Source organism: Schistocerca piceifrons, chromosome 6 (assembly GCF_021461385.2).
Source record: "Schistocerca piceifrons isolate TAMUIC-IGC-003096 chromosome 6, iqSchPice1.1, whole genome shotgun sequence".
NCBI lineage: Eukaryota > Metazoa > Arthropoda > Insecta > Orthoptera > Acrididae > Schistocerca > Schistocerca piceifrons.
Genome location: NC_060143.1, coordinates 399,896,231 through 399,920,494, shown reverse-complemented (window position 1 = coordinate 399,920,494; position 24,264 = coordinate 399,896,231). Strand labels below are relative to the sequence as shown.

At 45.1% G+C, this 24,264-nt stretch overlaps 1 protein-coding gene across 1 annotated transcript in view; it reads left to right on the top strand.

Moving 5' to 3' along the window:
* LOC124803345 (tetraspanin-5) overlaps positions 1-24,264 on the top strand; it is a 310,102-nt gene that overhangs the window by 227,860 nt on the left and 57,978 nt on the right. Inside the window, exons 4-6 of the mRNA XM_047264531.1 lie at positions 2,851-2,924; positions 21,333-21,407; positions 22,726-22,824. Coding sequence (XP_047120487.1) covers positions 2,851-2,924; positions 21,333-21,407; positions 22,726-22,824 — 248 coding nt within the window. The remainder of the gene's footprint in view (positions 1-2,850; positions 2,925-21,332; positions 21,408-22,725; positions 22,825-24,264) is intronic.

Here is a 24,264-nt window from a genome sequence, read left to right as displayed (position 1 = left end):
GAGCACGAAGAGTCTCTACATTTGGTACCGGGGTTGCGCAGACAAGAGCTTTCAAATGCCCCCATAAATGAAAGTTAAGAGGGTTGAGGTCAGGAGAGCGTGGAGGCCATGGAATTGGTCCGCCTCTACCAATCCATCGGTCACCGAATCTGTTGTTGAGAAGCGTACGAACACTTCGACTGAAATGTGCAGGAGCCCCATCGCGCATGAACCACATGTTGTGTCGTACTTGTAAAGGCACCTGTTCTAGCAACACAGGTAGAGTATCCCGTATGAAATCATGATAACGTGCTCCATTGAGCGTAGGTGGACGAAACTAAAATGAGCTCTAACATGGAAATTAAGCGTTTCCGGTCACATGTCTACATAACATCTTTTCTTTATTTGTGTGTGAGGAACGTTTCCTGAAAGTTTGGCCGTACCTTTTTGTAACACCCTGTATAATTACAGCAGTGAAGCATTTGTGTCATTTGTGGTAGCATGTATTGGGCTTCCTACACTTCAGTGATAGTTTGCTGCCCTGCCCTTTCTTACCAAGTATGTATGTCTTTGTACAAGTTCTTCAACAGCTCTACACTTGTACATCGGTAGGAGACAACTCTTCCTATGCTTAAGTGATAGTTTGTTGTCTTGTGCCTTCTAACCATTTATCTGCGTAAAAGTTCTTCAGCAGCTTTTTCACTTATAGATCGGTAGCTGGCTACTCTTCGTACAATTCAGCGATAGTTTGCTGTCCTGTCCCTTCTTACCATGTATCTGTGTATAAGTTCCTCAGTAGCTACACACTTGTACATCATTGGACGGCAGTTTTTCGGGCAGATGTTTTCCGACAGTTGACCACCAGTTTCGAGTGGTATTATGGTCTAGGATGAACATAAGCAATCGAAGAGGGAACAAAACCCGCTTTAAGCGTCCTCATTCGAGCCCGAAATATCAAGGCAAGCACCTGTGCTTCATTCAGTCTGGTGTGGTGGAATAGGAAAAAGTTATCTTCTGCTCTGTGGATTGATGGGCCATTACAAAAAATACGAACAGATCAAGCACAGGTAGCAGTTTCCACGAACTGCAAAATGCATGCGCAGTCCATCCTGCTGCATCACCATTATTTGCTGCAAAGTATTTCCCCTTCACTCATCCAGTACCATCTCCTTCCATTCCTTGTGCAGGAGACTATGGACACAGTCTTCAGCTCTATGCTTACAAGTACTCTTTCCAACACCAACGTATCGTAAATTGAACACATTTCCCAGCAATTTAATTAATTAATTAAATTATTGTTTAAATAAATCGACAATGCGTTGCTCGAATTTGCTTCCCATTTCATGTAATGAGATCCGTTTTTTCACGAGAGCATTTTTCTATTGTCCTGCCAATTTTAAGCGGTTGTGTTTATTTGAATTTCAATCGGGTAGCCTGTAGGATAATTGTCAGTTCGATTTTCCTATCAAAATTTGTAAATTCTTGCATCTGAATAATACACACAAGAATAAATGAACACAATTTTCAAGACAGTGCCGTATCTCTTTTCGTTCCAGCAACTCAAAGCAGACTGAGACTTTTTCCTACCAGTCCCCAAATACAGGAGGAGAGCGAAATGGGGGTGGGGAGGAGAAGTAGGGGAGAGGAGTGGAAGTGAGGGAGAAGTAGGGGAGAGGAGTGGAAGTGAGGGAGGGGGAGGAGTGGGGGTGGTGATAGCATAAGTGCGACATTGTCACATTCACCTTTCACAGACAGGAGGTGGGGGAACACCGAGGGATAGCCGCCATCTTGAATAAATTTTTCAACACTGCAAACTGTCCCAGCTCTCTCTTTATCCCTCTGTAGATTTGTCTGTGTCGGTTGCTTTTGTGGGGAATCATGTTTCTGTTGTTGATGATGATTATCAGAAGCAAAGAAAAGGAGAAGTGGGTGATGTTAGAAACATAAAGTGGAGCGTTGAGCCTAAACAGGTCACCTGGTGTGCAGAGCACCATAAACGCCTCCCTTTACATGTACTCTATTAGAACACACAGACTGAGGGAAGTGTCGTCGTGGTGAGAAATAGGACTCGCGTTTGGGATAACGGATGTTGCAGTTGCCATCCGGCCATCCAGATTTAGATTACCCTTATGTCACGACACCGCTTTAGGCAAATGGGGCTCTGGTTCCTTAAAAAAGGTGACAGCCTTTTACCCCTTCTGCGGTTCTATTGAAAAACACATACAGAAAAATGCAATGGGTTTTGGGTTCTATGTACGACAGGACATATTTTGTGCAGCTCCTAAGTACTTGAAAAATCCCATACTTCAACCGCTCTTAATTCATAGATCATCTTCTTCTGCAGTGTTAGTACATTTTACCATCGACTGTGTAATATATTTTACTTTCGACGATAGAGATGCAACGTGGCGTCTGTATTATTTGACATCATCCTATTTATGTTGCCTCGAAGTCTGTTGTAAATAATTTCATGCTGCCTGAAGATCATCTGAATACTGAAACCAGTTGTGAATAAAGAAGGATTAATCGGCGGCTAATGACGCTAGAAATGTCACGTTTTCTAAGACAGGTTGTTTTCCCTTCTGTAACGCTCTATGACTGTGAGAGATGTGTTTAACATGGAAATCATTGATAAGTGATGTTCAACCCTCACTAGGAAACGAATGATGTTTGCAGAAGCTTAGAATGAAATTGTGGTCCCCACGAAACGACAAATGGCTTCGTCTGTGCCCTGTACTCAGAGATTTTTAGTTGCGTCGTGTATGGCGAGGGAGAAGGAAGAAAACAAAGACTTATTGAACAGTCGTGGTACATTTAATTTATGTGCAGGATGTAAGCAGACCTGTACATTGTGTATGTGTTGTGTTCCAGGAACGACGACGTTCGTGATCGGCTTCACGGGCTGCGTCGGTGCTCTACGCGAGAACACCTGCCTACTCTCCGCAGTGAGTACCAACCTATTGTGCTGTACTCTATTGTACTGTTCTGTACTAGGCAGGGTTACAATGCATTACATGCCGTACGCAGTAACAACCTATTGTGCTGTGGTCTACTGCACTGTACTATACAAGGCAGGTGTACCATACATTAGACAATATAATCTTTAAATAAATCCTGTGTGAGTGAATCCGAGTCGCCACAGTAACTGATTCTAATGCCCTTAAAGGATGTAGAACAAATAAAGACTCTGAAGTTCGTTTTCGTTTGGAGCTCAGAGCAATGTCATAAATATAATAATGTAAAAATTCTAAAATGAGGAAAATAATTGGTAGGCCGCTGTAACGAAAAACCACGTAGAACTTATATACAGGGGTTGGTCAAAAACATCGAAATATCAAAAACACAATGCATTACCATGCCTAATACGGATTAGGAAACACGCTGGCATTCTAAACAGCTTCCAGTCGTCCCGGAAAAAATGCAGGTCCTGTGTTGTTTTCGAGGTATCTCATACAATTTATCGTGCAAAATAATGGCAAGCTTAGGTAACAGTGGTGGAGGTGGATAGCTATCGTACGCCCTTATCTCCAAAGTAGTCCACTAAGGATCAAAAATAAAGAGATCTGGTTACTGGTGGCCAGGGGAAATACAACAATTCATGCTTGTGCTCTCAAAACCATTCTTGGGCGATGCGAGATGTGGGAAGAGGATCGTCTTGGAACACAGCGTGACCATTGGGAAAGGGCATTGCACCATTGGGATGGGCCTGATCTGGCAAAATGGTAACATCGTTGCCAGTAACGTGAACTTGCAAAGTAAGCATGGGGCCCTTGGACTACTACGATAGGCTGCCCAGAGCATCACCGAACCCCGACCATGTTTCACTCTCGGGACGTGAACTTGATCAGAGGTTAGAAACAATGTGAAACAAGTCTCATCTGATCAAATTACACTACTGACCATTAAAATTGCTACACCATGAAGGTGACGTCCTACAGACGCGAAATTTAACCGATAGGAAGAAGATGCTGTGATATGCAAATGATTAGCTTTTCAGAGCATTCACACAAGGTTGGCGCCGGTGGCGACACATACAACGTGCTGACATGAGGAAAGTTTCCAACCGATTTCTCATACACAAACAGCAGTTGACCGGCGTTGCCTGGTGAAATGTCGTTGTGATGCCTCGTGTAAGGAGGAGAAATGCGTACCATCACGCTCGCGACTTTGATAAAGGTCGGATTGTAGCCTATCGCGATTGCGGTTTATCGTATCGCGACATTGCTGCTCGCGTTGGTCGAGATCCAATGACTGATAGTAGAATATGGAATCGGTGGGTTCAGGAGCGTAATTCGGAACGCAGTGTTGGATCCCAACGGCCTCGTATCACTAGCAGTCGAGATGACAGGTATCTTATCCGCATGGCTGTAACGGATCGCGCAGCCACGTCTCGATCCCTGAGTCAACAGATGAGGACGTTTGCAAGACAATAACCATCTGCACGAACAGTTCGACGACGTTTGCAGCAGCATGGACTATCAGCTCGGAGACCATGGCTGCGGTTATCCTTGACGTTGCATCACAGACAGGAGCGCCTGCGATGGTGAACTCAACGACGAACCTGGGTGCACGAATGGCAAAATGTCATTTTTCGGATCAATCCAGGTTCTGTTTACAGTATCATGACGGTCCCATCCGTGTTTGGCGACATCGCGATGAACGCACATTGGAAGCGTGTATTCGTCATCGCCATATTGGCGTATCACCCGGCGTGATGGTATGGGGTGCCATTGGTTACAGGACTCGGTCACTTTGAACAGTGGACGTTACATTTCAGATGTGTTGCAACCCGTGGCTCTACCCTTCATTCAATCTCTGCAAAGCCCTACATTTCAGCAGGATAATGCACGACCGCTTGTTGCAGGTCCTGCACGGGCCTTTCTGGATACAAAAAATGCTCGACTGCTGCACTGGCCAGCACATTCTCCAGATCTCTCACCAATTGAAAACGTCTGGTCAATGGTGGCCTAGCAACTGGCTTGTCACAATACGCCAATCACTACTCTTGATGAACTGTGGTATCGTGTTGAAACTGCATGCGCAGCTGTAACTGTACACGCCATCCAAGCTCTGTTTGACTCAATACCCAGGCGTATCAAGGCCGTTATTACGGCCAGAGGTGGTTGTTCTGATTTCTCAGGATCTATGCACCCAAATTGCGCGGAAATGTAATCACATGTCAGTTCTAGTATAATATATATGTCCAATGAATACCTGTTTATCATATGCATTTCTTCTTGGTGTAGCAATTTGAATGGCCAGTAGTGTACTTTCTTCCGTTACTCCGCGTTGTCCTGTTACTGGCATCTGCATGACCGATGAGTGGTTTTGGAATTCCAGCTGACCGTGCAATTCCCTGCTTATGGATCTTCCTTCGTGTTGTTTTGTTGCAGTGATTTTTGCAGTTTTCGTCTCATATTTCGTCGTATTTTTCTTCAGTGATCGTCCGTCACGATCTCTCGACACACACTTTCTTCCGCGCTGTGACTTAGCGGGTGATGTTTTTGCGCTTTCCCTGTATGCAGTATAAATCTTCGATTCTGTCCCTCTTGAAACCCCTAATGTCGTGGTTCCCATGGATACGGAAGCATCCATCAAACGAGCTCCAACTATTTTCCATGTTCGAATTCACTTAGCTCAGACATAACACACTCACAACTACAGAGAACACTCTTCTGACCACGTTTCCAACGTATTGTGGACATTGGCCAGCACATTCGTTTATATTGAAGGATGCATTTATCACAGTGTTTCCATATTTTTGTAGAAGTCCTGTACATTGATCAGTGGACTATTAACGTACATAAATCCCACACTCAGCGATGGCATTAATAGTGTATGTGAATCAGTTGTGTTAAACAATTTATCAGTCGAACAAGAATTGGTGTCCAGTAGATCTTTCCCGTTTCTCAGAAAGTGCACTTTGTTGGTACATGATCTGCTTAAGATTGGTGAAAGACGAAAAATACAAAAAAATTGCAAATATTCTAGCTGCTTTTACTATGAGCTGGTTTCTGATCATAAGGCATTTGTCAGGTAACAACCGGCTGGCAAACGCTGACGTAGTCGAGGTGGAAGGAATACAATTCTCTGGTTCAAATGGTTCAAATGGCTCTGAGCACTATGGGACTCAACTGCTGAGGTCAGTAGTCCCCTAGAACTTAGAACTAGTTAAACCTAACTAACCGAAGGACATCACAAACATCCATGCTCGAGGCAGGATTCGAACCTGCGACCGTAGCGGTCTTGCGGTTCCAGACTGCAGCGCCTTTAACCGCACGGCCACTTCGGCCGGCCAATTCTCTGGAATTAATATTTTATTGTACAGGGTGGAGAAAAACAAGCTGGCAATGAGGTTTGAGCCAGTTTGGGACGTCTAATGTAACAAAATTTTCGAAATTATGATTGGTCGGAAATGCAACGTTGTGGAGCTACGACGATAAAAGGACAGGCAATCAGCGACGAACGTCTGAAAATACGTGCATTTAAAGTCACTTGCTCCAGCTAATAACCTGTCATGCTAAGAACATACTTGTTGAGTAAGGTGTTGAAGATAATGGTACGCAAACCTTAAATTACTTTCCTTGGCTGGTTACATTAGACGCGAATTTCTGTGATGATAACTATTCAATCAACTCTGTTAAAATTATCGTAATGCCAATAACACAGGAACAACACTGCAGTAGGAATGTCAGCGTGTGGTACTTCAAGGTGCAGTGTTATTAATACTGAAACCCAAAGGCCATCTGTTTCAATTTTCAAGCAATCTTTGTCTCATATTTTACTTCTACCTAAAAAAGCACTATTTGGGTTAAGGAACCGATGCTTCAAACAGCAAAATGTCGATGCATATGAAAAGAAGACCAGAGTTTGGAAGTTCATGTGTGGTGTTAGATGGGTTAATGATGTCATGTTGTCACTACATTTTACCAGACAGTTCCTCCCAGAGCCACTGTGGACGTGGCACATGATGGAAATGACAAGTTTTCTTTCCTACATTTACCCCTTCCCTTCACGCCTATGCAATGGCGGTCCGCTCCGCGACGCCAAATGTTGAAATCACGTAGTTTTCTTATGGGTGGTTGAAGAAAACATTTCACACATAACACCACTCACAATCGACATGAAAAGGCCTCCTGAGGTGTCAGAAAGGGCGTCAGTGAAACTACTCCTTCCCTGGAGGAGTTTATTTACGCACATATCGTGGTCGTAAACGACAGTCTGCAGTTCGGTGAACAACAGAACGATTTTCTTGGTAAATTTTGACACTGCTCTGGACGATTCAACACGTCTCTAAGAACATTGTGGGCCTGCAACGTAAGTAAATGTGTTCGTACCCTTTTGTAGTGTAGTGAGAGTGAATTTTTTTCTCTGGTGCACTGGTCGGAACCACTAAAGACTGCTCAAAGCCATTAGACGGAATTTGAACTTGATCCGAAGCACCATGAGGTGTTTATGCTGTTTCAGCCCTCCTGTTTCGAGTCCTCATGTACCATTATCATTTTGGAAGGGGGAAAGGGTGCCCTCATGCGTGAATAAAACGTCAAAGGGTCCTCCTAAAACTCCCACATTTTGGGAACACTTTTGTATGTTCCTCCTGCGCACCTTGGTTAAGCAGTTTAAATATGTACCTATATAGGGACAAACAGATAACGGCGTTGCCCGTCGGATCACCGAAGTTAAGTGCTGTCGGGTTTGGCCAGCCGTTGTGGCCGTGCGGTTCTAGGCGCTTCAGTCTGGAACCGCGTGATCGCTACGGTCGCAGGTTCGAATCCTGCCTCGGGCGTGGATGTGTGTGATGTCCTTAGGTTAGTTAGGTTTAAGTAGTTCTAAGTTCTAGGGGACTGATGACCACAGATGTTAAGACCCATAGTGCTCAAAGCCATCATGGGTATTCCAGATCCTGTTCACAAGCGTGGTGCGCTCAGCCCTTGTGAGGCCAGTTGAGGAGCTGCTTGATTGAGATGCGGTGAGAAGTAGCAGCGCCAGTCACGAAAACTGACAACAGCCGGGAGAGCGGTGTGCTGATGACATCTCCTCCGTACCCGTGTCCGGTGAAGCCTAAGGGCTGAGGATGACAAGGCGCGCGGTCGGCACCATTGGGTCGTGAAGCCCTGTTCGGACATTTTGTTTTAGGGACAAGCATTCACCAACTCCAAGGCGTTTGCAGTACAGGCAACCACTTCAGCAACGTACAGCTATTAGCACTACACTGCTGCTGTAGCACCTGCTTGCTGGCGTAAGAAATCTGAGGGGTGTGGAGGGGGTTGACTATCCCACAGGCACCTAGAATCAGTGAATGGTTGTTACTGAACAGGCACATTTTTAAAGCGCCCTTCAAAGGAGCTTCGTTGGCATCAAGGGTGTTGCCGAACTGGAGGGACCCTTGCCGTTTTATTCACACATATCACTGTCGAACCTCCCAATGCATACGTCAGAGGAGGGCTAGGAAAGCGTAAACGCCTTTGCTGCTTCTAGTCACGTTCAAATTTCTTCGAATGATTTTGAACGGTACCTAGTGGTTGCACCCTTTATACCGGAGCAATAATAACGGTCGCGCTACAATCCAAACGGGTGAGATCACGTTTAGGGGATTTCACCCTGCGATGACTATAGAGAAGTGTTTGATCGTCTGGGGGTTGTCAGCACCTAGAATCAGTGAATGGTTGTTACTGAACAGGCACATTTTTAAAGCGCCCTTCAAAGGTGCTTCGTTGGCATCAAGGGTGTTGCCGAACTGGAGGGACCCTTGCCGTTTTATTCACACATATCACTGTCGAACCTCCCAATGCATACGTCAGAGGAGGGCTAGGAAAGCGTAAACGCCTTTGCTGCTTCTAGTCACGTTCAAATTTCTTCGAATGATTTTGAACGGTACCTAGTGGTTGCACCCTTTATACCGGAGCAATAATAACGGTCGCGCTACAATCCAAACGGGTGAGATCACGTTTAGGGGATTTCACCCTGCGATGACTATAGAGAAGTGTTTGATCGTCTGGGGGTTGTCAGCACCTAGAATCAGTGAATGGTTGTTACTGAACAGGCACATTTTTAAAGCGCCCTTCAAAGGTGCTTCGTTGGCATCAAGGGTGTTGCCGAACTGGAGGGACCCTTGCCGTTTTATTCACACATATCACTGTCGAACCTCCCAATGCATACGTCAGAGGAGGGCTAGGAAAGCGTAAACGCCTTTGCTGCTTCTAGTCACGTTCAAATTTCTTCGAATGATTTTGAACGGTACCTAGTGGTTGCACCCTTTATACCGGAGCAATAATAACGGTCGCGCTACAATCCAAACGGGTGAGATCACGTTTAGGGGATTTCACCCTGCGATGACTATAGAGAAGTGTTTGATCGTCTGGGGGTTGTCAGCACCTAGAATCAGTGAATGGTTGTTACTGAACAGGCACATTTTTAAAGCGCCCTTCAAAGGTGCTTCGTTGGCATCAAGGGTGTTGCCGAACTGGAGGGACCCTTGCCGTTTTATTCACACATATCACTGTCGAACCTCTCAATGCATACGTCAGAGGAGGGCTAGGAAAGCGTAAACGCCTTTGCTGCTTCTAGTCACGTTCAAATTTCTTCGAATGATTTTGAACGGTACCTAGTGGTTGCACCCTTTATACCGGAGCAATAATAACGGTCGCGCTACAATCCAAACGGGTGAGATCACGTTTAGGGGATTTCACCCTGCGATGACTATAGAGAAGTGTTTGATCGTCTGGGGGTTGTCAGCACCTAGAATCAGTGAATGGTTGTTACTGAACAGGCACATTTTTAAAGCGCCCTTCAAAGGTGCTTCGTTGGCATCAAGGGTGTTGCCGAACTGGAGGGACCCTTGCCGTTTTATTCACACATATCACTGTCGAACCTCCCAATGCATACGTCAGAGGAGGGCTAGGAAAGCGTAAACGCCTTTGCTGCTTCTAGTCACGTTCAAATTTCTTCGAATGATTTTGAACGGTACCTAGTGGTTGCACCCTTTATACCGGAGCAATAATAACGGTCGCGCTACAATCCAAACGGGTGAGATCACGTTTAGGGGATTTCACCCTGCGATGACTATAGAGAAGTGTTTGATCGTCTGGGGGTTGTCAGCACCTAGAATCAGTGAATGGTTGTTACTGAACAGGCACATTTTTAAAGCGCCCTTCAAAGGTGCTTCGTTGGCATCAAGGGTGTTGCCGAACTGGAGGGACCCTTGCCGTTTTATTCACACATATCACTGTCGAACCTCCCAATGCATACGTCAGAGGAGGGCTAGGAAAGCGTAAACGCCTTTGCTGCTTCTAGTCACGTTCAAATTTCTTCGAATGATTTTGAACGGTACCTAGTGGTTGCACCCTTTATACCGGAGCAATAATAACGGTCGCGCTACAATCCAAACGGGTGAGATCACGTTTAGGGGATTTCACCCTGCGATGACTATAGAGAAGTGTTTGATCGTCTGGGGGTTGTCAGCACCTAGAATCAGTGAATGGTTGTTACTGAACAGGCACATTTTTAAAGCGCCCTTCAAAGGTGCTTCGTTGGCATCAAGGGTGTTGCCGAACTGGAGGGACCCTTGCCGTTTTATTCACACATATCACTGTCGAACCTCCCAATGCATACGTCAGAGGAGGGCTAGGAAAGCGTAAACGCCTTTGCTGCTTCTAGTCACGTTCAAATTTCTTCGAATGATTTTGAACGGTACCTAGTGGTTGCACCCTTTATACCGGAGCAATAATAACGGTCGCGCTACAATCCAAACGGGTGAGATCACGTTTAGGGGATTTCACCCTGCGATGACTATAGAGAAGTGTTTGATCGTCTGGGGGTTGTCAGCACCTAGAATCAGTGAATGGTTGTTACTGAACAGGCACATTTTTAAAGCGCCCTTCAAAGGTGCTTCGTTGGCATCAAGGGTGTTGCCGAACTGGAGGGACCCTTGCCGTTTTATTCACACATATCACTGTCGAACCTCCCAATGCATACGTCAGAGGAGGGCTAGGAAAGCGTAAACGCCTTTGCTGCTTCTAGTCACGTTCAAATTTCTTCGAATGATTTTGAACGGTACCTAGTGGTTGCACCCTTTATACCGGAGCAATAATAACGGTCGCGCTACAATCCAAACGGGTGAGATCACGTTTAGGGGATTTCACCCTGCGATGGCTATAGAGAAGTGTTTGATCGTCTGGGGGTTGTCAGCACCTTGAATCAGTGAATGGTTGTTACTGAACAGGCACATTTTTAAAGCGCCCTTCAAAGGTGCTTCGTTGGCATCAAGGGTGTTGCCGAACTGGAGGGACCCTTGCCGTTTTATTCACACATATCACTGTCGAACCTCCCAATGCATACGTCAGAGGAGGGCTAGGAAAGCGTAAACGCCTTTGCTGCTTCTAGTCACGTTCAAATTTCTTCGAATGATTTTGAACGGTACCTAGTGGTTGCACCCTTTATACCGGAGCAATAATAACGGTCGCGCTACAATCCAAACGGGTGAGATCACGTTTAGGGGATTTCACCCTGCGATGACTATAGAGAAGTGTTTGATCGTCTGGGGGTTGTCAGCACCTAGAATCAGTGAATGGTTGTTACTGAACAGGCACATTTTTAAAGCGCCCTTCAAAGGTGCTTCGTTGGCATCAAGGGTGTTGCCGAACTGGAGGGACCCTTGCCGTTTTATTCACACATATCACTGTCGAACCTCCCAATGCATACGTCAGAGGAGGGCTAGGAAAGCGTAAACGCCTTTGCTGCTTCTAGTCACGTTCAAATTTCTTCGAATGATTTTGAACGGTACCTAGTGGTTGCACCCTTTATACCGGAGCAATAATAACGGTCGCGCTACAATCCAAACGGGTGAGATCACGTTTAGGGGATTTCACCCTGCGATGACTATAGAGAAGTGTTTGATCGTCTGGGGGTTGTCAGCACCTAGAATCAGTGAATGGTTGTTACTGAACAGGCACATTTTTAAAGCGCCCTTCAAAGGTGCTTCGTTGGCATCAAGGGTGTTGCCGAACTGGAGGGACCCTTGCCGTTTTATTCACACATATCACTGTCGAACCTCCCAATGCATACGTCAGAGGAGGGCTAGGAAAGCGTAAACGCCTTTGCTGCTTCTAGTCACGTTCAAATTTCTTCGAATGATTTTGAACGGTACCTAGTGGTTGCACCCTTTATACCGGAGCAATAATAACGGTCGCGCTACAATCCAAACGGGTGAGATCACGTTTAGGGGATTTCACCCTGCGATGACTATAGAGAAGTGTTTGATCGTCTGGGGGTTGTCAGCACCTAGAATCAGTGAATGGTTGTTACTGAACAGGCACATTTTTAAAGCGCCCTTCAAAGGTGCTTCGTTGGCATCAAGGGTGTTGCCGAACTGGAGGGACCCTTGCCGTTTTATTCACACATATCACTGTCGAACCTCCCAATGCATACGTCAGAGGAGGGCTAGGAAAGCGTAAACGCCTTTGCTGCTTCTAGTCACGTTCAAATTTCTTCGAATGATTTTGAACGGTACCTAGTGGTTGCACCCTTTATACCGGAGCAATAATAACGGTCGCGCTACAATCCAAACGGGTGAGATCACGTTTAGGGGATTTCACCCTGCGATGACTATAGAGAAGTGTTTGATCGTCTGGGGGTTGTCAGCACCTAGAATCAGTGAATGGTTGTTACTGAACAGGCACATTTTTAAAGCGCCCTTCAAAGGTGCTTCGTTGGCATCAAGGGTGTTGCCGAACTGGAGGGACCCTTGCCGTTTTATTCACACATATCACTGTCGAACCTCCCAATGCATACGTCACAGGAGGGCTAGGAAAGCGTAAACGCCTTTGCTGCTTCTAGTCACGTTCAAATTTCTTCGAATGATTTTGAACGGTACCTAGTGGTTGCACCCTTTATACCGGAGCAATAATAACGGTCGCGCTACAATCCAAACGGGTGAGATCACGTTTAGGGGATTTCACCCTGCGATGACTATAGAGAAGTGTTTGATCGTCTGGGGGTTGTCAGCACCTAGAATCAGTGAATGGTTGTTACTGAACAGGCACATTTTTAAAGCGCCCTTCAAAGGTGCTTCGTTGGCATCAAGGGTGTTGCCGAACTGGAGGGACCCTTGCCGTTTTATTCACACATATCACTGTCGAACCTCCCAATGCATACGTCACAGGAGGGCTAGGAAAGCGTAAACGCCTTTGCTGCTTCTAGTCACGTTCAAATTTCTTCGAATGATTTTGAACGGTACCTAGTGGTTGCACCCTTTATACCGGAGCAATAATAACGGTCGCGCTACAATCCAAACGGGTGAGATCACGTTTAGGGGATTTCACCCTGCGATGACTATAGAGAAGTGTTTGATCGTCTGGGGGTTGTCAGCACCTAGAATCAGTGAATGGTTGTTACTGAACAGGCACATTTTTAAAGCGCCCTTCAAAGGTGCTTCGTTGGCATCAAGGGTGTTGCCGAACTGGAGGGACCCTTGCCGTTTTATTCACACATATCACTGTCGAACCTCCCAATGCATACGTCACAGGAGGGCTAGGAAAGCGTAAACGCCTTTGCTGCTTCTAGTCACGTTCAAATTTCTTCGAATGATTTTGAACGGTACCTAGTGGTTGCACCCTTTATACCGGAGCAATAATAACGGTCGCGCTACAATCCAAACGGGTGAGATCACGTTTAGGGGATTTCACCCTGCGATGACTATAGAGAAGTGTTTGATCGTCTGGGGGTTGTCAGCACCTAGAATCAGTGAATGGTTGTTACTGAACAGGCACATTTTTAAAGCGCCCTTCAAAGGTGCTTCGTTGGCATCAAGGGTGTTGCCAAACTGGAGGGACCCTTGCCGTTTTATTCACACATATCACTGTCGAACCTCCCAATGCATACGTCACAGGAGGGCTAGGAAAGCGTAAACGCCTTTGCTGCTTCTAGTCACGTTCAAATTTCTTCGAATGATTTTGAACGGTACCTAGTGGTTGCACCCTTTATACCGGAGCAATAATAACGGTCGCGCTACAATCCAAACGGGTGAGATCACGTTTAGGGGATTTCACCCTGTGATGACTATAGAGAAGTGTTTGATCGTCTGGGGGTTGTCAGCACCTAGAATCAGTGAATGGTTGTTACTGAACAGGCACATTTTTAAAGCGCCCTTCAAAGGTGCTTCATTGGCATCAAGGGTGTTGCCGAACTGGAGGGACCCTTGCCGTTTTATTCACACATATCACTGTCGAACCTCCCAATGCATACGTCAGAGGAGGGCTAGGAAAGCGTAAACGCCTTTGCTGCTTCTAGTCACGTTCAAATTTCTTCGAATGATTTTGAACGGTACCTAGTGGTTGCACCCTTTATACCGGAGCAATAATAACGGTCGCGCTACAATCCAAACGGGTGAGATCACGTTTAGGGGATTTCACCCTGCGATGACTATAGAGAAGTGTTTGATCGTCTGGGGGTTGTCAGCACCTAGAATCAGTGAATGGTTGTTACTGAACAGGCACATTTTTAAAGCGCCCTTCAAAGGTGCTTCGTTGGCATCAAGGGTGTTGCCGAACTGGAGGGACCCTTGCCGTTTTATTCACACATATCACTGTCGAACCTCCCAATGCATACGTCACAGGAGGGCTAGGAAAGCGTAAACGCCTTTGCTGCTTCTAGTCACGTTCAAATTTCTTCGAATGATTTTGAACGGTACCTAGTGGTTGCACCCTTTATACCGGAGCAATAATAACGGTCGCGCTACAATCCAAACGGGTGAGATCACGTTTAGGGGATTTCACCCTGCGATGACTATAGAGAAGTGTTTGATCGTCTGGGGGTTGTCAGCACCTAGAATCAGTGAATGGTTGTTACTGAACAGGCACATTTTTAAAGCGCCCTTCAAAGGTGCTTCGTTGGCATCAAGGGTGTTGCCGAACTGGAGGGACCCTTGCCGTTTTATTCACACATATCACTGTCGAACCTCCCAATGCATACGTCACAGGAGGGCTAGGAAAGCGTAAACGCCTTTGCTGCTTCTAGTCACGTTCAAATTTTTCGAATGATTTTGAACGGTACCTAGTGGTTGCACCCTTTATACCGGAGCAATAATAACGGTCGCGCTACAATCCAAACGGGTGAGATCACGTTTAGGGGATTTCACCCTGCGATGACTATAGAGAAGTGTTTGATCGTCTGGGGGTTGTCAGCACCTAGAATCAGTGAATGGTTGTTACTGAACAGGCACATTTTTAAAGCGCCCTTCAAAGGTGCTTCGTTGGCATCAAGGGTGTTGCCGAACTGGAGGGACCCTTGCCGTTTTATTCACACATATCACTGTCGAACCTCCCAATGCATACGTCACAGGAGGGCTAGGAAAGCGTAAACGCCTTTGCTGCTTCTAGTCACGTTCAAATTTCTTCGAATGATTTTGAACGGTACCTAGTGGTTGCACCCTTTATACCGGAGCAATAATAACGGTCGCGCTACAATCCAAACGGGTGAGATCACGTTTAGGGGATTTCACCCTGCGATGACTATAGAGAAGTGTTTGATCGTCTGGGGGTTGTCAGCACCTAGAATCAGTGAATGGTTGTTACTGAACAGGCACATTTTTAAAGCGCCCTTCAAAGGTGCTTCGTTGGCATCAAGGGTGTTGCCGAACTGGAGGGACCCTTGCCGTTTTATTCACACATATCACTGTCGAACCTCCCAATGCATACGTCACAGGAGGGCTAGGAAAGCGTAAACGCCTTTGCTGCTTCTAGTCACGTTCAAATTTCTTCGAATGATTTTGAACGGTACCTAGTGGTTGCACCCTTTATACCGGAGCAATAATAACGGTCGCGCTACAATCCAAACGGGTGAGATCACGTTTAGGGGATTTCACCCTGCGATGACTATAGAGAAGTGTTTGATCGTCTGGGGGTTGTCAGCAGTGTCATGGGTTGTCAAGAACGACAATCCGTTGCGCAACACGCTGCATACTGAGGTTTTAGACCGCGAAGTGTCCGTAAATTGACGCACCAAGGGAAGGGGTGGCTGCACTGACGACCTTTGTGCCACATCGTGGGACCTTCTCGTGGCGATTCTGAGCGGCGGTGTGCCTGAAGTGTTTTTCTTGCCCCCCCCCCCTCCCTCCCCCCATAATAAAATCACGTGATTTCAACGCTGGGCGTCGCAGTTCTTACCTCCAATATGCAAAATAAGAGTGAAATATGGGTAAGAGAGAGCGTGAAGACTTTCCCAAAGAGCGACACGTCCATGATGGCATTGGCCAGAATTCTGGCGAAATTTGGTGTCAATGTGACATCATTAACCCACCCTACACCTAACACGAACTTCTGGGCTATGGCCTTTTCTCCCATGCGTCGACGCCTTGCTGTTCGAAGCGTCGCCAAGCCCAAGGGTGAAATCGCAGGGCGCCACGCTTTTACTCAGGGAAAGGTTGTAGGCACCTTTGAGATAAACTTCAAAAATGTGCGTCGCAAGGGAAGAAAATACGATGATTAAAAAAAATGTCAATTTAATTCTGTTGCCCATTATATCGTATTTAAAAAAGCTTTACACATTTGTACAGGACTAGTGTTACCTAAGACTAGAAGAAAAGTTTCCATAATTATCGTATAGGCCCCTATAGTGTTCAAATAACTTACGGGAATGCAGTCCGTATTTCGCCAGGTGCATACCCTGCCCCTGCAGCAAGCTTAAAATCTCGGTTTTCTGAACAATTCAGGAAATATAACACACACACACACACACACACACACACACACACACACACACAATGGAAACACTAGCACCACCAAACAAGCAAAGATGAGCCACATCAGAAGTTACCGGTGAAAATTAAAAACAATCGTGTGAGGCAGCGTTAATTCTTTCTCTTTGTTTTTTGACTAGAGACAGAGCAGGGTTCCACGCAGAATTGAAAAAAATACATTGTTACTTGTTAATTTAATTTCAACTGATTCCTTATCAACACTATCCCAATAGTTGGATGCCGGCCGAAGTGGCCGTGCGGTTCTAGGCGCTGCAGTCTGGAACCACGAGACCGCTACGGTCGCAGGTTCGAATCCTGCCTCGGGCATGGATGTGTGTGATGTCCTTAGGTTAGTTAGGTTTAAGTAGTTCTAAGTTCTATGGGGCTAATGACCTCAGAAGTTGAGTCCCATAGTGCTCAGAGCCGAGCCAATAGTTGGATGTGCTTCCAGTCTGTGCGTGTCTTTTGTATATTCCGTAGGCTGACCGGTGCCAAGACAGTATCCTCCAATAGCAGATTTGCTCGACTGTTGTAAGCTTCTGTGACGCTTGTGCTCAGTACACCGTTCCACCATAGTCCTGATAGTATGACCAAAGTGTGATATGACACAACTGCGGGAAATACGTTGAACATCCACCTCACGTGAATCAAGATCGCCCTTTGCGGAATCTAAACGGACGATAATCTTAGATAGTGGTCAGAAAACACATTTAATGTGATACTTCCGCAAATTACGACCAATCCTGTTGGAAATTCTCATGCGTAAGTTGAAAGGTCGTAGACTTTTGTGCTACCTTGATATTATCATCACTCACCCATTGGTCGATAGCTCAGTGTGATCTCTCTTTCACTATATCCATTCTGACGAAATATGACCTCAAGATGGGCTAACTCAGCTGACGAACTCTCAGGTCTGAGATGACGTGGACCGTGTGAACAAAGGTACGAAGTTTTTCTTCGCTCTGAGTTGGATGGCGACAACTGACAGCTTGTAGACAGAAGCCAGTGTGAGCAGGCTTCCTATAAAAGGCGTGTCCCAGAGTACCATGAACCTTCTGGTTGACCAACAGATCAATAAAGGAAAGGCAGCCTCTTTTTTCACCTCCATCGTGAAACGAATATCGGATGGATGGAATTCAAGTACTGTAAAAAATCGTTCAAAGCCTCACTGACATGAGGCCAAACAACAAAAGTATCGTCTACATATTTGAGAAACACTCTGGTTTCAAAGCCGCCTTCTCTAAGGCACTTCCCTACAAGTCTTCCATAAACATAAATTGGCCTATCAGGACTATGGAGAAACCGTATCATCGTATATAATATAACAACACAGAAATTACGACGTGTACTTCCAGCTACTTTGATAGTGTTGGTAAGGAAACAGTGGAAATGAAATTGGCAAGTAATCTTATAAATGGTGGTCTCTGAGTAAACTCTGCGTGGAATCCTGCTCCTCTCTCTCCCTTGTCAAAAAACAGAAGAGCAGAGTTAATGCTAACACCCCCCCCCCCCAGTTACTTTCGAAAGCACTTACTTGCTGCAGTTTTGCCTTGGAAAAGACAGTGTGTCCACTTGTCGATATATCGGCGGTTATTGACGACGTCACGCAGATGCACTCCTTGCGTTATTTGAACCTGGCAAAAATAGATGACAACACAGAATACCAGCAATTTACAATGATTTATTGATAGGAATTTTGCGGTACTTAACTGGTTCAAACGGTTCAAATGGCTCTGAGCACTGTGGGACTTAACATCTATGGTCATCAGTCCCCTAGAACTTAGAACTACTTAAACGTAACTAACCTAAGGACAGCACACAACACCCAGCCATCACGAGGCAGAGAAAATCCCTGACCCCGCCGGGAATCGAACCCGGGAACCCGGGAGTGGGAAGCGAGAACGCTACCGTACGACCACGAGATGCGGGCTACTTAACTGGAGTAGAGGACTGAACATGGCAATGTAGATCAATATTCACTTGCACTGATCTCTTTAAGCAGTGGTATAGTCCTAGACACAGTGAACAGTGACTTCTATAATGTCCAGTGTGGCTCTTCTTGGTGGCGATTGTAGATGAGTTCTGAAACACTGTCCTGAGATACTAGCCTGAGGTACGGTCTAAGTAACTAACTGGTGAGCGGAGCTGTGAGTCTGCTTATATCCACGTTTGGCGGATGTATGTCTACTTGGGAACTGTTTGTGTGACCCAAAGCGGAAGCCTGAAATGATTCTTGACGTGTGTGTCAGCGTTATTGTACAGTTGTCATTTCTTAATAGTTCAATAACAAAAGCACATTTCATCACTAGATCAAGCCATGCCTGACACTACATATGGCCCTTAAATCACATTGCCCTGTTCCCTTCATCCACCTGAACGTGTCTAGCTGCCATAGAAGGATCCATATTTAATTATCGGTACTGGTAGGGAGTTTTCCTTGTTAGGAGGAGTGAATGGGGGTGGACTCAGCTTCATGATGCTAATTGAGGAGCTATTTGAATGAGAAGTAGTTGTTACAACGTCGGGAAAACTGAAAATTATCGGGAGAGCAGTTTGCTGGCCGCGTCTCCACCATGCTGTATGAAAATGACGTCATTTGGTGGAAGGTCGGGGCCAACGAGAGGGCCTGTGACGTACGTCACAGCACGTGACATTACGGGTCTAATGAGGTGCAGTGTTCGTCTCCGGCGGAAGGGACTTACTATTTGTCACTAGTTTACTACAGTCAGGTTGTCAATAACACGTGACACAGTTAACGACTTGAGCAGGTACCTTTTCATTCATATACTGATTTCCTGCCTGTTCCCGGACGTAGCCGAGCGTTTGCGATATACTGGCCAATTCAAATGTACGTTAACATCTGAAAATGTAATAATTCGCGGAATAATGTACATATTGAGGTAGAAACTGACAAAAATGCCTGAAATCTTGTTGTTGTTATGGTGGAAGTGGTCTTCAGTCCTGAGACTGGTTTGATGCAGCTCTTCATGCTACTCTATCCTGTGCAAGCTTCTTCATCTCCCAGTACCTACTGCAGCCTACATCCTTCTGAACCTGCTTAGTGTATTCATCTCTTGGTCTCCCTCTACGATTTTTACCCTCCACGCTGCCCTCCAATACTAAATTTGTGATCCCTTGATGCCTCAGAACATGTCCTACCAACCGATCCCTTGTTCTAGTCAAGTTGTGCCACAAGCTCCTCCCTAATTCTATCCTGAAATGATATGGTATTTTATTTAAACCAAGAACGAGAACAAAACTGGCCAACAAATGGCGCTGTACAGCAACATGTTAGTGACGCCGCATGAGAATCTTGTATGAAATGAGCTGTAGTGAGAGAGGGAGTCAGATCATCCCTAGCATGGCTGATAAACACCTGCTGGAGGGTACGACTTATGCAGGATGGCGCTCCATCACATATTGCTACACGCGTGAAATACCTATTGCGCACATCGTTTACTGAGGATCGCCTGCTGAGCCGCCACGTCAGTCATGCTCGTTGTCCAATGTCCCCAGACTTCAATCCGTGTACTTATTGGCTGTGGGGTTAATGTGAAATCACAAGTCTACCACGATGCGACCTCATTACGGATGGTAAAAGACAACATGCGACGCAAATTTCTCACCATACCTACTGATACGCTGCACAGTGCTGTTCACAACATTGATCCCTACTACAGGTATTGTTGATGAGTGTTGGCGAAAATATTGAGCATTTGTTATAAAGAGCATACTGTGCTAAAACTCAATTGTTGTGCGAATTGCTGTTTTTGACCCATATGAAGCGCCATCTGTTGGTCATTTTGCGGATCTTTTTCTATTTCAATAAAATCCCATATGATTTCAAGCATGTGTGCCAGTTTTTACCTCCATACCTACGTTATTCTATGGAGTATTCCATGGACTTAAGGGTCACCCTCTATGTCGAGCAAGGCAACAAGTGTGACGTCACCAGTTCGTTGCGGGGCCCGTATTTCTCGTGCGCCTCGGTAGAGGACAAAACAGCGTCCGGCCAGCACCGAATACTGTGGAGCCACCTTTTTTTTTATTTACGCAATTCCATCCCGAACCGTCCTTCTTCCTAATTGGAGAATTTTCACCCTGCCACGACCTGTTAACAGCTGGATACTGTATGGACGGAACTGATACACCACACTGTATATGTGTACGTATGTACACTTTCTGAATTAACTAATAACAGTGTTTGCGGAATACATGAAGAACTGTTTGTATTTTTAATATAGGAAATACATTTCATGTATGAGTCCGCGATGATTGTGAGTATTTTGTGAACAAAACCTTCTAGGTCTGACTGCTGTATGGGGGACCCATGCTGAATATCCTGTACTGCCGGAGGCTTTTCCTTGTTGGGGGACTGGAAGGGGATGCACACAGCCTCCACAGCCTCTTTGTGCCTAACAGGTTTCTAAGTTTTGATCAGATGAAGGCAACAGCTGTAACGATATTATAGATAGATATTAAGCTGATCCTGATGGTTTTGTTCACGAAACTGTTTATGCACATTAGTGAGTTTTGTTAATATACTTTTTGTGTGGCAGACTGCCTTCAGCCTTTTACTCATTTACTGAACTGCTGAGCGCCGGCCCGCTTTGTGTTTCAGTATGCCATCTTCCTCGCCATCCTGCTGCTCCTCGAGATGACAGCGGGCGTCTTAGGCTTCATTTTTAAAGACTGGGTAAGTAGCGCGCCGCGCAGCGCAGCGCAAAGCTCCTTTCCGAAAGTGGCTGCTCCGCAAAATTAATGCGGCGTAATTTCTTTTTTCCGTAGAAAGACTACTTTGCTGCTCGTTTGTTATTAGGTATATTTCTGAAATTGGAGCACAAGAGAGGCTTAATTTGTTACTTCGTACAGCATCTGGTAAGCAGAAAACATATTTCTGGAAAGACTTGGCCGCCCAAAACACTGAACTGTTAGCGACCCGCTCGCAGTCTGTCTTACCTGTTTCAACTTAATTCGTGGCATAAGTGATGAGGTAATCATCCGATAATGACTTCATCATCATCATCTCCTTCCGGGTGTAATCTCCTGTTCCGGTCTCTAGCATCTATCCATCCATCCATCTCTTAGGACGTGTACCTATCTGTGTTTTTCTAGTGGGCTCATAATTCACTATCTGATTTGGCAATCTGTTTTCTGTCACTGCATCAACATGATCCTTCCATTTCATTTTATTCTCTTCTGACTTGTCGTTAACTGAAAAGATTTTTTAAACCTGAGCTTATTGTCTCATGCCTTCTGAACTCCCTACTTATTATGATTTTTATTTCTTTAAGAACGCTGAAAAAGAATTTTATTAGATGTGATTTAATTTGTATTGGGTTTGATTCCATGAGGAAGCAGATGTCCCAATGACTTATTTACGAGGGCTTTTTGAAAAGTAAGTTGCGATCGATAGCGAAATGGAAAAAAAAACTGCGAAATCCGATGAAGCCTTGCTCAGATTTGTTGTTCAGTGTCTGTAATACGCCTGTCGATCGCGTGACATCTTTCTTTTCAGTTCTGAGCGCACAGTGAGCATATAAAGATGCCCAGAAAACAGTATCTACCGCCACGTACGAGGGCCTGGTGAGAATTTTCGCCTGTAGCTATGCAGCCCACATAACATAACTGTTGTTATGATGCTTATACGTTATTTTAGTCTTATTACAGTACTTTCTCTAGTCTATCCCCAACTCTATTCAGATCCTCCATTCGTCGTTAAAATGTTATCTGCGTAAGCTGCTACCAGTACATTGTTAACAGCAAAGCGAAGGAAGAAACGGGTATGAGGCTTGTTGAAACATTGTCGGGCGATGACATTATTACTACAGAAAATCTGTGAAGGTTTTGTTAGAGTTTACACGGATTAACCTGCAAGAAAATCAAACTGTTTACCATAGTTATTCAACATATCATTCTTCCAATTTCAGGGCTGCAGTGTCACTTTTAAACTAAGCCTTTGTTTCATAGAGCCTTATTTCTGTCTTTCTCATTGTTTGCGTTCGTTTTTGCAGATAAAAAACCAAGCCACGGAGGGTTTCCAGGCTTTCATAATCCACTATCGGGAGGACCCGGACCAACAAAACCTGATAGACTGGATACAGGAGGACTGGGTGAGTAGACAAACTACGGACGCCCATTAATCACCGCGCTGCAAGCCGCTAGGCAGACACAGTAGTGATCTGCTGTTTTTTTTTTTTGGCTATATGTTGCTTGTAATTTACTGAAACACATTTAACATAAACAGAAAATTTTGTGTCTCCTATTGGCGGAGCGCTTACACATTTTCTGTGCGTAGTTAGTACTCCACACTAAAGAATTCCACGAAGTCATTGTATAGCGCCGTGCTTTGAAGCATCCATTTGGAACACTCCAGTGAGCACTTTCATTATTTTCTGTTATGATATTGCACAATAGTGAGTATGAGACTTGTTATTGCGCACTAGAAACAAAAATGGTTAATTACATGACGTGTTCATTGCGTTACCAGACTCAGTACGGCACTAAGAATTTCAAGCCTCAGCTTACTGACGCGCTGCGATTCGTGTGTTAATGTATTTTTAAACGATACACAAATGCATGTGGCTCATAATTATGCATAGAACGTAGACCTACTTGAAAGGAGAATGGAGGTCAGAGCGTCTCAGGAAATGACAGAAACTGCGTCAGTCTAAAAGGATGCTGGGCAAACACTGGACGAGGGTGGACCTAGCAACAGTCAGTGTTTTAGTTGTAAATTGTCTCAGATGCGTTAGGAAAGAACCAGAGCTCCAATCGCCAATAGAAAGGAGTGAAGTTCAAATCGTTATAGCTACGGAAAGCTGGCTGAGCCGGAAATAAGCTCAGCCGAAATTTTTACAAAGGACCTAACCAGGAAGCATACAGTTGGTGGTGGAGTTTTTATTGCTGTCCGAAGTAGTTTGCCTTGAAGTGGAAAGTTCCTGTAAGTTAGTGTGCGCTGAGACTATACTGGACAACGGGAATAAATTAACCTCAGCAGTACCAACGTACTTTCCAGTTCGCGTACTACCGGGGGAAGGTACTTTATTCACGGCCTAAAAAGTAAAAAAAAAATTTCATCTTTTGTTCTTGGCTTACATCTACAACATACTTTTTAAAGACGTAGTGATGTGTAAGTAAGGCTCAGAACTTGAAAATGTCTTTTAGCACTCTCCCAGCAGTATCAACGCACTTTCAGTAACAGTACTGACTACTTTATGCCCGCCACATAAAAGATGTAAGAAATGAATACTTCGTGACATCTACTCCTGAGACTTATATGTTTTGGATACGTTTATCTGAAAAATTTTGAACATTTACGTAACATGGTAGAAAAAATAATTAGAAACAAATATATTTTTTTCAAAAATTTAATATATAAAGTAACTGATTAGATTACAGTATTTTCAGTAGGTGAGCATAATGTATTCTTCCTTGCCTCGAGATGACTGGGTGTTGTTGTGTAGTTTTCATTATCATCATTCATCCCCATTACGAACGGAGGAAGGCAATGGCAAACCACCTCCACTAGGACCTTGCCTAGTACGGCGGTG